This window comes from Sinocyclocheilus rhinocerous, unplaced genomic scaffold (assembly GCF_001515625.1).
Source record: "Sinocyclocheilus rhinocerous isolate Xijiao unplaced genomic scaffold, SAMN03320098_v1.1 scaffold5064, whole genome shotgun sequence".
Taxonomy (NCBI): domain Eukaryota; kingdom Metazoa; phylum Chordata; class Actinopteri; order Cypriniformes; family Cyprinidae; genus Sinocyclocheilus; species Sinocyclocheilus rhinocerous.
In genome coordinates, this window is record NW_015636846.1 from 69,370 (window position 1) to 86,823 (window position 17,454).

The following is a 17,454-nucleotide window of genomic DNA, read 5'->3' on the forward strand; positions in this document are numbered from 1 at the left end:
AATACAGAAGAGCTTGAAATCTCTAACAAGCAGTGAAAGTTTAAAAGGTAATGTACTAAGAGGGTAATACAAGATTAACGGTCTGTGATTCAAGTAACTTTCAGGATTAATGCATTAGGGATCTTTTTCTTTGAACACCAAAGATTGATTGTCTGAGAGACGGGCCACAGATAAGATTAGAAGGCACTAACAAAACATTTCAATCAATTACAAGCATATTGTCTGTGACCAAGATCCCGTTCTATGACAGAAAATTTTCTTTAACCAAAAAAAAAAAAAAAAGGAACAAAAATAAGAAGGTAGCCATTTTAATTTGCGATGGCAAAGTCTCAGAGAGGCTGAAGAGAAATTGCTCTGGAATCACTAAGATGCCATTTCCTGAAAGACAACCCAAGTTTCTGGAAGAGGAACATATGACGCAAATCAATACAAACACTGCATTTAGAATAATTTAAAAATAATAATAATAAAAGTCTGAAATGCCCTAAAGATCCATTGATGTTTACACTAGGCAAGGCAAGGCAAGGCAAGGCAAGTTTATTTGTATAGCACATTTCATACACAATGGTAATTCAAAGTGCTTTACATAAAATAAAATAAAAACAATAATCACAACAATAAAACAAGGAATTTAAAACTTTGAAAATTATTTAAAAAATTGATTTAAGAGGTTTAAAATGAATTTAAGAAAACGATAATACGTAGAATATAGTGCAATCAGTTCGGACATAGCACAGTGCTCATTCAATGAATGCCACTGTGCTGATCTGCTGAAGTAAAAATCTTAGAAAAATCAAAGAAAAGTACAGAAATAGGGAGCAAAGCGCAGAGCAGTAAGCAAGAACGTCCGAACGGTAGCGAAGCCGGAAGCTATGTATGTGTTGCACTAGATGCAACACATACATAGGTGTTGCACTAGATGCAACACTGGAGACACAAAACATACTGTTACATTGTAACATGCTGTTCTCATAACATTGTTTACAAACCTTCATTGTTTTGCACTCAGCAGGCTATTGGACATTGGACTGCTATTGACTATTGGAGGAACTTTCTCTTTGATTATCCATTGCTCTGATAAAATAAAAATAAAATTACATGAGGGGTGAAAATAAGCAAAGCTATAGGTTATTAATAAGGCATTGTGAAAGAAAATACTCACATTTGATGCTGCTTCAAAAAATCTGCAAATTGGCGATCTCTTGTGTAGAGTTCAAGGATGCGGATGCGATCTTGAATATCCTATGGAATGGACAGGAAGAGAAATTCCCAGAAACATGTATCACATACTCGCTTACATTTTTCACACAAAATTTCACTTGCTCACCTAAAGTGTTGAATACAAAATAATTTGTTGTAAACATACGCATGCACAGACCCATACCTCCTTAGTGAGTTCACTGGTTTCATAAATATGCCGTATCTCTTCGCTGCTGAACTCTGTGGATGCCTCGGCACTGGCGCTGCTGTGGACTGGGGGCTCGGGGTACCGCTGGTAGTAATGGCTGTAGCCTGTAGTTAAATCGCTCTCAAACATGGGGTTATACTTAGTGGCCATGTCTAGAAATGGTGGACTGTCCTCTCTCCTGCATACAAACATGGATACACACAAAAAAGGTTGCAACAGACATCCGCAAGATTAAGAAGCCATGACTTAAAGAGTCAAGGGATCAAAGATCAGCCTAGTTGATGAATTAATGAAAATCTCATAATGGAATTACTGGAGATGGAAGCTTCTTCCAAGGTGTTGCACATGCAGTAATTACAAAGATGTGAGTAATAAATGAGCATTTAATGAAAATGTAACTGACTCCTAAGTGACAGTTCTTATAAATATTTGTTCCAACAATTATTTACATGCCAAAGCTGCTTGGGCAAAATATTTATATATAATGTAATAATTCAATAGATTTGACCCTGTTTAGTGTGTAATGCAAAATTGAAACCTTAGTTTTATTTTAATTTGCATGTTCTCATTCATCGCTGTTACAATTTAATGGTTACATTTTTATTTGATTGAATTATAATTTTTTATTGGTTTTAGTTATATAGCACCTTTCCAGAAGCTCAAGGCTGCTTTACTTCACTCAAGGTCAAACTCTAATCAAGGGTTTGTGTCAGGTGATCAGCTCTGAAGGCTCTGACTTCTGAGGTAAATCTTTCATGAACTGGAGTTCCCTTACATAAGACAAAGTCCGTATTAGAAAGAATATTATAATGCACAGTAAAAGTATGCGAGTTAGGATGAAGCCGTGATTTACCAGATTGACTGTGATACAGTATGTGTCTTACCGTACTGGGTCCTCCGTCTCATCCTTGTCATATTGGTCTCTCAGAGTTCTTGCTAGGAAAAAGATTACTCCTGACGCCACCAGAAGGAACCCGGCAACAGATGCTATGGCAATGCCAACTACGAGTGGCTCAGAAACATATTCTTCACAATGTTCTCCTCTGTACCACCAGTTTTCCCCAACACGGCATCTACAGTGCAGACAAACATACAAACAGCTACTTATTTTAAAATGAATGAATATGCCATTCTCCAGGTAGAACAGACTTCAATGTACAGGATTTGATCTGTAATTAATTTTCTTAAATGTGCACATATGCATTCAAAATTTCTTGAATATCATATAATCAAATAAACAAACCTGCAGATGGCTCCTTGGCCGGGAATGACATCACATTTCCCATCATTCAAGCAGAAGTCATGCTGAAGGTCACAGATGCTTTGGCAGGGTAGTCCGTCCATGCTGAAGTAACCAGCATTACACACACATTCAGCTTCACCTGGCCATTGGTTCACTGTACATTCAGCAAACTCATTACATGCTTGAAACTTGCACGGGTCTGCCTGTTCCCCTAAAACAAATAACCCACATAGATTAGCCACAGCATTAAGGTGGCATGTGATGAGGTACCTTCTCCGGAATGTAAGCTGCTGGCAGTGGGAGGCAAAAGTCTTCTTTTTCGTGGTATTATTCCAGTCCCAGAGAGTTTTTAGTTTTAGTGTTTGTGCCAAAAATATGTTGTTTGAGCACTGTGCTGATCTGCTGAAGTAAAAATCTTAGAAAAATCAAAGAAAAGTACAGAAATAGGGAGCAAAGCGCAGAGCAGTAAGCAAGAACGTCCGAACGGTAGCGAAGCCGGAAGCTATGTATGTGTTGCACTAGATGCAACACATACATAGGTGTTGCACTAGATGCAACACTGGAGACACAAAACATACTGTTACATTGTAACATGCTGTTCTCATAACATTGTTTACAAACCTTCATTGTTTTGCACTCAGCAGGCTATTGGACATTGGACTGCTATTGACTATTGGAGGAACTTTCTCTTTGATTATCCATTGCTCTGATAAAATAAAAATAAAATTACATGAGGGGTGAAAATAAGCAAAGCTATAGGTTATTAATAAGGCATTGTGAAAGAAAATACTCACATTTGATGCTGCTTCAAAAAATCTGCAAATTGGCGATCTCTTGTGTAGAGTTCAAGGATGCGGATGCGATCTTGAATATCCTATGGAATGGACAGGAAGAGAAATTCCCAGAAACATGTATCACATACTCGCTTACATTTTTCACACAAAATTTCACTTGCTCACCTAAAGTGTTGAATACAAAATAATTTGTTGTAAACATACGCATGCACAGACCCATACCTCCTTAGTGAGTTCACTGGTTTCATAAATATGCCGTATCTCTTCGCTGCTGAACTCTGTGGATGCCTCGGCACTGGCGCTGCTGTGGACTGGGGGCTCGGGGTACCGCTGGTAGTAATGGCTGTAGCCTGTAGTTAAATCGCTCTCAAACATGGGGTTATACTTAGTGGCCATGTCTAGAAATGGTGGACTGTCCTCTCTCCTGCATACAAACATGGATACACACAAAAAAGGTTGCAACAGACATCCGCAAGATTAAGAAGCCATGACTTAAAGAGTCAAGGGATCAAAGATCAGCCTAGTTGATGAATTAATGAAAATCTCATAATGGAATTACTGGAGATGGAAGCTTCTTCCAAGGTGTTGCACATGCAGTAATTACAAAGATGTGAGTAATAAATGAGCATTTAATGAAAATGTAACTGACTCCTAAGTGACAGTTCTTATAAATATTTGTTCCAACAATTATTTACATGCCAAAGCTGCTTGGGCAAAATATTTATATATAATGTAATAATTCAATAGATTTGACCCTGTTTAGTGTGTAATGCAAAATTGAAACCTTAGTTTTATTTTAATTTGCATGTTCTCATTCATCGCTGTTACAATTTAATGGTTACATTTTTATTTGATTGAATTATAATTTTTTATTGGTTTTAGTTATATAGCACCTTTCCAGAAGCTCAAGGCTGCTTTACTTCACTCAAGGTCAAACTCTAATCAAGGGTTTGTGTCAGGTGATCAGCTCTGAAGGCTCTGACTTCTGAGGTAAATCTTTCATGAACTGGAGTTCCCTTACATAAGACAAAGTCCGTATTAGAAAGAATATTATAATGCACAGTAAAAGTATGCGAGTTAGGATGAAGCCGTGATTTACCAGATTGACTGTGATACAGTATGTGTCTTACCGTACTGGGTCCTCCGTCTCATCCTTGTCATATTGGTCTCTCAGAGTTCTTGCTAGGAAAAAGATTACTCCTGACGCCACCAGAAGGAACCCGGCAACAGATGCTATGGCAATGCCAACTATGAGTGGCTCAGAAACATACTCTTCACAATGTTCTCCTCTGTACCACCAGTTTTCCCCAACATGGCATCTATAGAGCAGACAAACATACAAACAAACAAACTTAAAAACCTTAAGACAATGCCAGTCTTGCAGCTACATAGTTTAAGATGAATGAGAATGCTGTTCTCCAGGTACTACAGACCTAACTGTACAGTGTATGATCTGCAATTAATTTTTTCAAATGTACACATTTGCATTTAAAAATTCTTCAGTGTCATATAATCAAATATACAAACCTGCAGATGGCTCCTTGGCCTGGAATGACATCACATTTCCCATCATTCAAGCAGAAGTCATGCTGAAGGTCACAGATGCTTTGGCAGGGTAGTCCGTCCATGCTGAAGTAACCAGCATTACACACACATTCAGCTTCACCTGACCATTGGTTCACTGTACATTCAGCAAACTCATTACATGCTTGAAACTTGCACGGGTCTGCCTGTTCCCCTAAAACAAATAACCCACATAGATTAGCCACAGCATTAAGGTGGCATGTGATGAGGTACCTAAATACATAATATATAGGATGTAGGACCAAACTGACTAAGATTTTCTGATGTTGTCTGACCTGATTCGACATCCAACGAATATTTGTCAATGGCGAGGTTCATGGTCTGGTAAGCTGTGTTGCAGAAATCCTCTAGAATGAGGAAAACAGCAGTATTGACTCCACGAGGAACAGGCTTCCAAAACTTCATACGGCTGTTCACCACAATACTTCCATTCCTGAAGTTCAAGATCTCCAGGTTCTCGAAGTGACTGAGGTTTGACTGCAGATATGGCACCAGCTGAGGGACATACAATAACAATAATGAGTGAATGAACTCAGAAACATAAATGGTACATAACAGAACTCTTCAATTCCAGTCCTGGAGGGCCAGTGCCCTGCAGACTATATCAACGATCCCAATCTAACCCACCAGTCTATAATTTGCAAGCTATTCTGATAAGATCAAACACCTTAATAAGGTTGTTTGTTTGTGTTTGGCACAACAGGACTCGAGTTGAAGTGGTTCCCAACCTTGGTCCTGGAGTACCCCCAACATTTTTTAAGTCACTCTTATCTGACACACTCATTTCAGGTCTCAGAGTCTCTACTAATGAGCTGATGCATAAATGTAGGCGAGTTTGATTAGGGAAACATGCAAAATGTGCAGAGCTGGGAGTACTCCCTGACCAGAGTTGGGAACCACTGGCATATCATATAGAACATTGTAGGGGTTCTCAACTCTGGTCCTCGAGGTGCACTTTCCTGCAGAGTTTAGATCCAGCCTTGATCAAACTGGAAAGTGGAACTCGAGGGCTGGAGCTGAACTAGTGAATAATTTAATCTGGATCAGGGATGTCTATTCTTGCTTCTGGAGGGTCACCTTCCAGCAGAGTTTAGCTTGAACACATATGCCTGTAAGTTTCTTGTGATCCTGAAGACCTTGTTTAGCTAGTTCTGGTGTATTTGTGGCTTGAGCCAAACTCTGCAGGAAGGTGGCCCTCCAGTAATAGGATTGGAAGCTCCTGATTTGGATTGATGAGGATTTGACAGGATATGTGTTTGAAGAGGAATAACAAGTTATGGCAGGATAAGGAAGAGGAAAAACAATAGGAGCAAATGTACTTTAGAGGAGGTACACTACCAGTTCAAGGAACCGTTGCTCCAAGGCTTTGTACTCTGCAGAGCTCTTATTAAACAGATCCTCAGAGAATATCATGTTAGTTACGCGAAGACTGAAAAACACTATCAAAGACCGCCCAGGGTTAGTTGGCAAGGCTATGCTGGAAACTTCATCACCCTGGATGACACCAGAGATGCCACTACCCTCTTCCTCTTTGTAATGAATCACATCTAGAGATGTAGTCATAACTTTTGAATTTAAGGTATGCACCAACTCCACCTCCGCTGGGGTAATAGTGGTGATGAGGGAGAAGGGTGATTCTTTCTCAGTTGAAAGAGGAGTTGGGTAGACTGGGCTTGCTGGTTCAATGGTGACCAATAGGATCTCATCCTCTGTTAGAACTTCCTCTGAAAACTGTATTGCTGAAACATCCTTTAGTACAAAATCATCCTCCTGTGCCACTGTGGTACTGTCAATAGATTCTTCCTGTTCCTCTTCTTCAACATCCTCTGATTCTTCCTTTATGATCACAGCAACTTCAGTTTCCTCATCCTTTCGCATTTCTGTTAACACAGTTTCTTCCTCGTTGTCTTCCTCTGTCCTCTCTTCTTCTGCAGGTAGTATAATGTCGGGTTTTAGGGTATGTGATGAGGTACCTGGTAAAACCTCGGGTTTTAGGGTAGATTCTGCCTCAGCCACTTTGACTGGCGGCATTGTGGGCACTTCGCTACCAACCTGTAGATTTCCATCTTCTCCAGCTTTAACAGTATTCAGTTCAGGAGTTTCCTCAGGCAAGATCTGGTCCTCTTCAACCACTGTAGTAATTGTGGAGAATTCATAGTCCTCAATCTGTGGCGTGTCTACATCAATCAAAACCTCTTCCTCACCTTCTGTCTCTCCAACTGGCTCTTGAGCCCTAGTAAGTACAGTTACCCAATCGTCTTCTGCACCAGATCCAGAGGCGGGATTAAAATCATCAATTGTCAAGCCACTGTCTTGCTTGGCATAAATAATGGGACCTACAGCTTCACTATCCACAGCAGGAGTCAGGTTGGGAAGAAACTGTGACACCAAGTCCTTGTCTTGAAGGTCTGAAAGTAGGAATAAACAAGCATCTTGAGTCTTGGGTCTTTCACCACCATGTTGGTGTAAATGTTGGTGTCCAATCCTGGTCCTGGAGGGCCACTGTCCTGCAGAATTTAGAAACATTCCAGTGTGTCGGAATGTTGGAACAAAACTCTGCAGGATGCTAGCCCTTCTGGAGCAGGATTGTACAACTCTGCCATAAATCATTGTACATGTGAATGTTGGTCCTTATCCTCTGAGGAACTACAGCTGGCATGGTCTATAAGGTATGATGACATCTTGCACTCCCATACCTTCTTCTTCTGACATTGTAGAATCCAAAAGGTCACCAATAGTAAAGACCTCCATCACCTCTCCAGGCAGCTCAGATGTTTTTTCTACTGCTAAGATATCATCCTAGACAATAATCAAAATAAAACAGTTGATTCCCAGACTTTTTTGAAGTTACTGTTCCTTAAAAGTTGTTCCTGTTTTTCCATTCTTAGAGTTAGGGTTTTGTTGAAATTGTTAAACATTAAACTTTGGTACAAAACTCGCCCACATTTCTTATTCTCTGTGTCAAGAATACTATCTCAAATTGTGCACCTTGTTGAGTATATATGTAAATATCTAGTTGGTATACTGTAGTTGGTGACTTCACTGCCACCGTGACATAAATGTAATTCACCTTGTGGTCAGGGTCTAGAGATTCTTCTGCAGGATGGCTTTCCTCTGGAAAGGTTTCCACTGACAAGAGAACATCACACCATGACAGACTGCTGAGATGTACTGTAGAGGACTAGTAGCTACAAGCAGATAGAGCAGTACCATGCAGAGCCTCAGTGATGTCGGGGTGGATGTCAATAATGGTGTACTGAACAGTGGGCCCTTCTGAGTAACTAAAGGTGCCCTCTACCATGTTGGATTGAAGATTAATGAAGTCCAGTGTCTCACTGCTGATCTCTTCACTGCTGGTCTGGAGGGACACAACATATTCCACCAATACTGCCTTATCACCACTGCAGAGAGAAGACAACAACTGCACTTACGATGGATGTCTATGGGTTTGTATTGGATATAGCTTTGCACAGAAAAAATTAACAAGTGACGATCACAATAGTCTCACATGATCAGTTGTAATGTTAGAGTCAATTTTTTCAAGACACTGTATATTTTAAAGTGTTTATGTCAGAATAATTTAATGCCCCATTGACATCCATAGTAATTGTATGACTATAAACATGATTCTTGCTTGTTTATTCTAACTCAACGAACTAACCTGCATTCATGCACACAATCAAGTTTAATTTACCTTGAGGGATCCATCTGTGGCCTACAGGAAAGATAAAGTTCATATTTTTAGCACAATTACCACTGCAGCAGGTCATAGGCTAATGCTGCATATTGTCTTATTATTCATTAACTATGGCATGCGCTCCAATCTGACAACCAGGAAGTGTTTCAATTCTTGTACATTTTATATAGTGTATCTATTATTTTATTATTTAAAATCTAAAACAATTATTTCTATAAAAAAAAACATTTTGCTTGAACTGTATGCTTGACCTGTCATTTTTAAAATGCTACTTGGTTTCGTATGTTGTAATCAAATGCAGTGATATTCATACAATATTTAAATGCAACTATAATAACAAAATTAAACATGCACTAACACACCTGATGTTCAATACCGATACACTCTTGAATTCTGTCAGTTTCTTCAAAGCAGCTGAAATCTGTATGAAATGACAAACAGGCAACACAAAACCAAAATGATACAGTAATTAAGGTTGGTACAGAACAACCATTATACATAACATTTGTGTAAAAATTAAAGCAAGTATGTGGGTGTGTTGTACCTTCTCTGTGATCTTGTGAGTGAGTCTGCCATGCTCACTGCTGGTGGAGTTGAACAGCTCTTCACTCCATGGTTCTCCAGTCAATAACATAGCCAGCTCCACCTTCTGCTCAACCAGAGGATGTGAAGGCGAAGCAGCTGCTTCCTGCTCAATCTCATTAGTGATCTACAACAGACAACACACACACACACACACACACACACACACACAATTTGTTGAGCAGGTGTTCAGTATTCATAATTCAGTTATATGTATATTTGTGCATGTATCATGACTCATGAGTGCATCAGATTAGAACCAGACTTGACTTTATATCAGTATGAACAGTATGTTTCAGCCTGCCAAACACCTACCTCAGTATCCATCTCCATTGTCATGACAGCAGATGGTGCTTCTGCAGTAACTTCCTTCACACTCTCTGAGACAACCTCATGTGGAAGCGCCGTGGTCACCACCACAGTGGTCTCTGCTGGGAGCTCATCACCTACCAAGTTTTGAAGATAATTATTTGTCTCTTGGGGTGCAGGCAAATGTTATAAGATCTTTTAAAAGCTTGTTAAAGATCATTTCAAGTTTATTTATTTCCAATTACAGCATTTAAATCTGAATTGCACACATTAAGTTTGCATCAAAATAGCCCTGTAGAACCTCAGAAAAGTTATAAGCATTACCGATTTCAGACCACAGTTTTGGTCTTGCTATCATCAAAAATATTTTTTTCTAGAAATATTCTAGTTTAGACATTCAGTAGTTTCAAATGAAATGCAAACCAAACCCTACAAGCCAAGTATCTTATCCTTTTTACTTTACAGCCATTAGCAGAGATGCAAACAGGTAAGGGGGAAAAAAGGTGAGAACATTGCGCGGATCGGGGGCATGCTCCACACGGAATTCCTTTTAAAGATATTTGCTTTACATGCTCATTTGTAGTTACTTTAAGGTTTTTTTTTATTATTATTTATGACCATGTGATGGTCATAAGGGTCAAATTTTTTGAAATTGAGATTTATACATCATCTAAAAGCTGAATAAATAAGCTTTCCATTGATGTATGCTCTGTTAGGATAGGACAATATTTGGCCGAGATACAAATATTTGAAAATCTGGAATCTGAGGGTGCAAAAAATCAAAATATTGTGAAAATCGCCTTTAAAGTTGTCCAAATGAAGTCCTTAGCAATGCATATTACTAATCAAAAATTAAGTTTTGATATATTTATAGAAGGAAATTTTATCTTCATGGAACATGATCTTTACTTAATATCCTAATGATTTTTGGCATAAAAGAAAAATCTATAATTTTGACCCATACAATGTATTTTTGGCTATTGCTACAAATATACCCCAGCGACTTAAGACTGGTTTTGCTACAAATATACCCGTGCTACTTATGATTGGTTTTATGGTCCAGGGTCACACTTTTTATTATCTTATATGTCCAAAACTGTAATTTTTCACAAGCAAAAAAAATTAATTAATTAATTAATTAACATCTTGTCGCAACATTTTACAAAAATCAAGATTGAATATATTTGGTCATGGAATGATGGAATATATAAGTGATATGCAGGGTATTTAAGACAATATTGGCTGATTAGACAGCAATGCTGACCTAAAATGCAAAATGTTTGCCCCCTCTCTCTTCACCGTTCCCACATCTCTGACCTCAAATACATAAAATATTACCCTTTTTAAACATAGTTTTTGAAGTAAAGTGTAAAGAAAATACTATACAAAACTTAGTGAAACAACCAGGGGCCACCATTGTAAGACTGTATTTTAAGAACTAATTTGACCAACTAGCAGTTGCCAAGGGGTAATCAGTTTTACTTTTCCAACACAAACAAGACCAATCTACCTTTTCATAACTGAATTTAAAGGGGTCATATGATGCAATTTCAATTTTTCCTTTCTCTTTGGAGTGTTACAAGCTCTTGGTGCATAAAGAAGATCTGTAAAATTGCAAAGACTAAAGTCTCAAATCCAAAGAGATATTCTTTATAAAAGTTAAGAGTCAACCACACCTACCTAAAACGGCTCGTTCTAACACGCCCCACATGTCTACGTCACGATGTGCGAAGATTTGCATAACGCCGCCCAAAGGTTCACGCAAAGAAAGAAGGCGTAACTTATATTCTCGCTGTAGTATTGTTGAATAGTTCAACCCAAATATTCAGATGTGTGCAACGCATTTTACGGAGCATGAGGACTGTTTCCTGATCCTGGAAGAGTAGACTACAATGCCGGCTGTTCTGACTCACAGACTGTAAGTACGTCTTTATATTTAAAGGATTTGCCACTGATGATTCAAACGCGAGTTTTGAGCAGTGTAGAGTAGCGCTTGTTGTTTGTCATTTCTCCGATCACAAATGCAGACATGGTTTTATGTTTACGGTATGTGGAAAATAATGTGTTTTTTGAACATTAAACCGCATAAACACATTTCATTACACCAAGTACACAAAATAATGTTCTTTTTAGCAACATCATATGACCCCTTTAAAAAGTTATGACCAGTCTTGAAGAAAAAAAACATTAGCTGAATAGCTTTTTAAGACTAGTCTAAACAAGTTCATGCAACCGGCCCCAGTACTTTATTTACCCTTGTAAGACCCACCCTCCACCATCATAAAAGCCCTTTCTCGTTGGATCTAAGCAAATCTCATAGGTGACCTATTTTGATCTCAAAAAAGTGAGTTGTCACTATGAGGTGAAGAGTTTGCGTCTATGCAAATTTCTAATTTCTATTCTGCCACAACAAATGTGCACCAGTAACTCATTCTACAGCAGCAAGCAGCTAAACATCTAAACTTTTACAAATAATGCTTTAATATTAAATAGTTTAATGATTAATAATGCAAAATTAATTAATATAATATTAATGGTTGTGAAAATTTTGGCACAATGCCAAAAAAATCATTGTGCACACCCGGCAATTAAGCTCTTTCTGATGCTGAAAATCAAAAATATGCAGACATGTTCTTCACAGTTTTCATGAGATTTGACCAGGAAGATTTTGTAAGGGTTTTATACATTTATGTAAGAAATTGTCAGCAACAACAATCATAATAGACAGACCTGGTGGCACATGGTCTTGCTCTTGGGAAGACTCCTCAGGTCTGTATAAAAAAAATGAAAATTAAAAAAACCTTCAAATGTATGAGTTAACTATTCAACCACACACACACAAGTTCTCTAATGCATAGTACATTTAATGAAAAAATAAAGAACAGGGATAAAGGGTGTATACCTGCATACTGAGTATGTAGGTGTATTACTGAGAAGAAAGAGGAAGACGAATGGTGAGGAGAAAAACAGACTCAGTAAGACAATTACACTAAATAAATGGCTGAGGGGAAGAGGGTATTTGTACAAGGATGGTTGTACAAATGATTAAATGATTGTACATTTAAAATTTAACATTTAAAATGTTAAATTTTTAACATTTTAAAATGTTAATGCACCTTTTCAGCCCCGTCTGCGCAAGTCTCTGTAATGAACCATAAATATTCAAAAGACAAGACGTCAGATATGCACATGCACCAGTCACCAATGATACTCTATCCATACCAAAAGTATCAGCTAATATAATTAGTACAACGTTAATGATACAGGTCTTATGCTACATACTTTGTGGATAAGTGCTAAGTGTTCTTCTGATTGGCTAAAGGCAGCGCCAATCTCCTGTATAGAGAGTCTTTCTGTCTGGCACTGGCTCATCCAGCTCTTGTATTCGTCCTGATTTGGGAGGCGATCCAAGAAGGTTTTGAAAGCCTCCCACACGATTTCCTGACATGCTGATATAAAAACAACAACAACATTGTATTATTGCAACAAAACACATCAGTAAGTAATACAATCAGACTGCTCTTTTTTTTGCGTAACAGTAACGTTCTTGTCTGAATAAATGAACATGTCTTTCATCGCAAAAGTTAAAGCTCAGCTACCAGTGTTACAGTTGAAACCAGAACAGAAGAGTTCACATGCTCCTGAGTCCATGACAAGAACAAGATTCTTCTCTGGTCTCTGTCTTGACTCGTACTCAACCCTCTTCTAAACTCAGCCTTAACTCTGACTGGACCCTGTTCTGGTCTCGGTCTTGACAGGAAAGGATTTCACAGGATTGACCACTTAAAGGGTTAGTTCACCCAAAAATGAAAATTCTGCCATTAATTACTCACCCTCATGTTGTCCGAAACCCGTAAGACCTTCCTTCATCTTCGGAACACAATTTAAGATATTTTTGATGAAATATGAGTGCTCTCTGACCCTCCCATTGACAGCAAGGTAACTACTGCGTTCAAGGTCCAGAAAAGTACCAAGATTATCGACAAAGTAGTCTGTGTGACATCAGTGGTCAACTGTGTGACAACTGTAAAGTTACGAAGCTACGAGAATACTTTTTTGCACAAAGAAAACAAAAATAACGACTTTATTCCACATCTTCGTCACTACTGCGTCACTTTGGACACGCGTTCACGACAGTATCATGACGCGAGCGTGTGGCGGTGCTGACCCAGATCCGGCGTAATGATGTCATCACGCCGGATCTGGGTCGGCGCCGGCGCCGCCACACGCTCGTGTAATGAATGACAGAATTTTCATTTTTGGGTGAACTATCCCTTTAAGTGAGGACTGGACACTTAGACACTTGGCTCTACAGCCAGGATTTTTGAGCTTCCCACAACAAACATATGGCTCATAATGCTAAAAAAAACACAGAAGCAAACATATAGTCTAACATTCAGCATAATCCAATAGTCTGCTGTTGTTACAAATTACTTATTTAAAGTACTATGGAATTACCTAATTTTTGACAAACACAATATTAATACTGTGATAGTCTTGAAAATGGTAGAAAATGGTAATGGTAAAAGAGGAAATGGTAATTAATCATTGCCACCGTATGTCAAAGCACCATGGATTTACCATCCGATACATCACTGCAACACCCAAGTAAACTGATAAGACTATTTCTATTTTATTTTGCAAGAATGTTGAAATTTGAATTCTGTGCCACAGTTGTTTGCACACATGGGTGCATTTTCTTGACAGAGACAGCAATTTTTAGTTCAGATGACATTGTGGGGCAATCACAAACTCAACTTTTACAATTAGTGTACCAAATGTGCTTAGACAAGATCGCTCACACCCTCAATCTCAGTCATGGATATAAAGGCTTTGACCTTACTGACCCTAATCCAGTGTGTTAGTTGACTTTTACCCCCACCATACTGCCTTCTAATTCGTTAAGGGAGAAATCACATGTGAACTGTGAAAGATTGTCTTGAGGTCCTTCAACACTAACCCGAGACCTCAGAGTGGATCTGACTGCCAAACGCTAATGAGATCTCATCGTTAAATACTCAGCTGTCAGCTCTACAGAACAGCTTGTACTAGTTGATTATTATTTAATGGAAATCTTTGTAGATTCTTGATGTTGAGGTTTTAAAATAAATGTGGATTTGATTCGAATCTTGTTACTTGGGTCAAGATTTGGTCTGGGTTTTGGGTTATGGTCTATAATGTGGTCTATTTACAATGTGCTAATGGTGATGATTATTTTAACCACAGGTCGGCACAAGAAGAGTGTGACGAGTGGGGGCGGGGCCGAGAGCTGTGGGAACGGAGCGAGGCCGGTGGAGTAATTGATAATGAGCAACACCTGCACCACTCACCGGTCTCGAGTCTCACGGAGGAGCTCCGGAAGGATAAAAGGGAGGAGTGACGACCGTGTTGGACGAGAGAGGACCAGGTCTGGATTTTATTTTGTGTTTTGGTTATGTTTGTGCGTGACAGTCGTCCGCGAGGGGCTGTTTTGTGTTTATTTTATTATTAAAGTTTTGTTTAAGTGTCTGCCGGTTCCCGCCTCCTTCTTCCCGAACTACGAACGTTGTTACAAAGAGAATCTGCAAGAACTTCATGATTAGTTTTTAATATATCTAGCAATATATACGGTACAACTTTCTGCCAGCTGTCCTTGCTCTTACCTATTAATAAAATCCTAAAATTCTTCTTTACCCATCTCCTTCTTGAGGCACTATTTATTTCTTGACCAGCTTACAGCAGTGAGCCTTGTCTCATTCCTTTTACGTATCAGAACACTTTTTCAGCCAGTACTTCATTAGCTAGAATCCAGATTCACTCCTTGGCTTTGAATACTTGGGTCATTCCTGTTACGCAGTATTTTTTGAGTTTTGTAACTGTTACAAATGAACATGCTTTGTTGTAATGTAAGAAAGAATGTCTATAAAAGGGTATATCAGACTCTCACAAATAGTATCTGCTTGAGCTCAGGCATTTAAACTTTATTAATCATAGCCTGAGACACAAATAGCATGAGATAAAACAACAATTCCAGAGCTAATGTTGTCTCATGTTTGTGCTGTTGTTTTCCAACCAAAAATGATATAACTCCTTGTAGAATGATGTCATTTAGGGTCTATCTTCTGTTAGTAAAAGGGCTATTACCAAAAAGACTAACAGGATGTAAAAATTAATTCAAATATTTTCAGTAGTGAAAATATTTAAAATTCACCTCTGCGTCCACTTAATTGTGTTTTTGTGACGAAATTGTGTATTAATATTATGTAATCTTTAATTATATCTTTAAGAGACACTAAGGCTTGTGGTTTTAGAATGTTCCAAAAAGGAAGTATACAAAAAGCTACTTTCAGTTCTTTGGCACTGAATTCTGTATATATAGTAAATTAATGCATGTACAAGCAACACTATACACAGATTATACAATGCTATTACTATTAATACTATAATATGAATACTAAAAGTATAAATAGAATTAGTAATAGTGTCTCACCTCTGAGCTGGTAGTATTTCAGGTGGTTACTGATGGCTTGCTGCACTGTTTCTTGACTGCAGAGGCGTAGTCCACTGGACAGAAAAACATTACGCTTATTTCTCGGCAAGAGTCCATGGTCTGCAGGCTTTTCCACAAACCTTTGAAACAATCTTTGTGAGCGCTTATCTGGGTTTCCAAACATGGGAATACGGTCAACTTCCCCTGAAAAAAGAAATATACAAACAAATTACTTGGTGATAACCATTAGTCATCACACTCCCACCTAATACATATATACATACATACACAAAGATACACACCTGCAGAAATATCCAGCTGGCTTATTGCAAAAATGCAGCCTAACCAAAACAGGATACAGGTCCATATGAGTTTCCACATAGTGACTTCCTGTGGCTTGAAAATTAAGCTGTTGTGCAATAGTCGCCGCTTCACTTCGGACGATGTGACCAAACCTTCCCACACCTGTGCATACCTGTTACACAGTATCCACTGATAGTTATGATAGTATATTGTTGTTATAAATTGCTATCCAGATTGTCAAAGATGAGCACAGGTGTAGAACTGTGGGGATCCTCTGGCAGGTAGGCAGATGGAAGGGATTTTCCTTTTTTTTTCTTCTAATCTTGTGTAGTAATCCTGTAGAGCAGCTAATCAAGCAGTAACTGGAAGAACTGGAGTTAACCAAGAGCGCAAACCAAATATACATGTGCTGGAAATGAGGAGTTAAGGAGAAAACAAGGAAAATCTGATTTGCCAGATATCCATAAACCAAAATAATCTGAACCCAATATACAGTTCTCAGTGGAGGCATACTAACGTGACGCTTACGTAATCACTGCTCAACTGAACACTTGACCACCTGTAAGGTTAAGGACAGGTATTAATGGTTTGACCCTTAAAGTCTGCAACAACTGTAAATGAACTGGAATCAAGATGCTTTATTGACTCATATAAGCTTTGGACTGATATAATGTAAAATAAACAAATGCAATATAGCAATTAAGTACAAGGTAATAAACAAGTAAATTACATGACCAAAAGTATGCAACAGAAGTTGCAATGAAATGGAAGTAGTGATAGAAAAAAAAGTAGCACAGGGCAGATCTGAATGCAAGCTTGCAGTTGAATATAAGAAAGGGGCAGGGTTTAAGTGTACTAAATGGCTGGACAAGTCTGGCATACCTCACCAGAGAGAAGCCCATCTTTTTAGATGGAGTTAAGACATTTTGATTACACTTTCTGAGGTCTAAAAAATTAGTAGAAAGTGAAACACATACATGGATGAATCGTTCACATCAAGGTCTATAGCTTGTCATTGCAGTGCTCTAAAACCGTCGCTAGGCAAAACTATTTTTACCGTAAACA

At 38.5% G+C, this 17,454-nt stretch overlaps 1 protein-coding gene across 2 annotated transcripts; it reads right to left on the reverse strand.

Moving 5' to 3' along the window:
- Positions 1-298: 298 nt before the first annotated feature.
- Positions 299-16,903, reverse strand: LOC107748205 (interphotoreceptor matrix proteoglycan 2-like). 2 transcript variants are annotated; one of them, XM_016562911.1, is made up of 21 exons: positions 16,389-16,903; positions 16,087-16,290; positions 12,900-13,066; positions 12,734-12,759; positions 12,520-12,546; positions 12,348-12,388; positions 9,624-9,754; positions 9,271-9,435; positions 9,089-9,147; positions 8,724-8,744; positions 8,240-8,430; positions 8,100-8,158; positions 7,726-7,828; positions 6,368-7,437; positions 5,305-5,524; positions 4,973-5,183; positions 2,293-2,481; positions 1,385-1,586; positions 1,163-1,242; positions 990-1,074; positions 299-398 (listed from the first exon to the last, which is right to left on the reverse strand). In XM_016562911.1, exons 1-20 carry the CDS (start codon positions 16,465-16,467, stop codon positions 1,032-1,034), a joined length of 3,288 nt encoding a protein of 1,095 aa, XP_016418397.1. In that variant the 5' UTR covers positions 16,468-16,903; the 3' UTR covers positions 299-398; positions 990-1,031. The 2 variants fall into 2 exon arrangements, with proteins under 2 accessions (XP_016418397.1, XP_016418396.1); XM_016562910.1 differs by lacking the exons at positions 299-398; positions 990-1,074; positions 1,163-1,242; positions 1,385-1,586; positions 2,293-2,481 and adding exons at positions 3,279-3,357; positions 3,446-3,525; positions 3,668-3,869; positions 4,576-4,764.
- Positions 16,904-17,454: the final 551 nt, after the last annotated feature.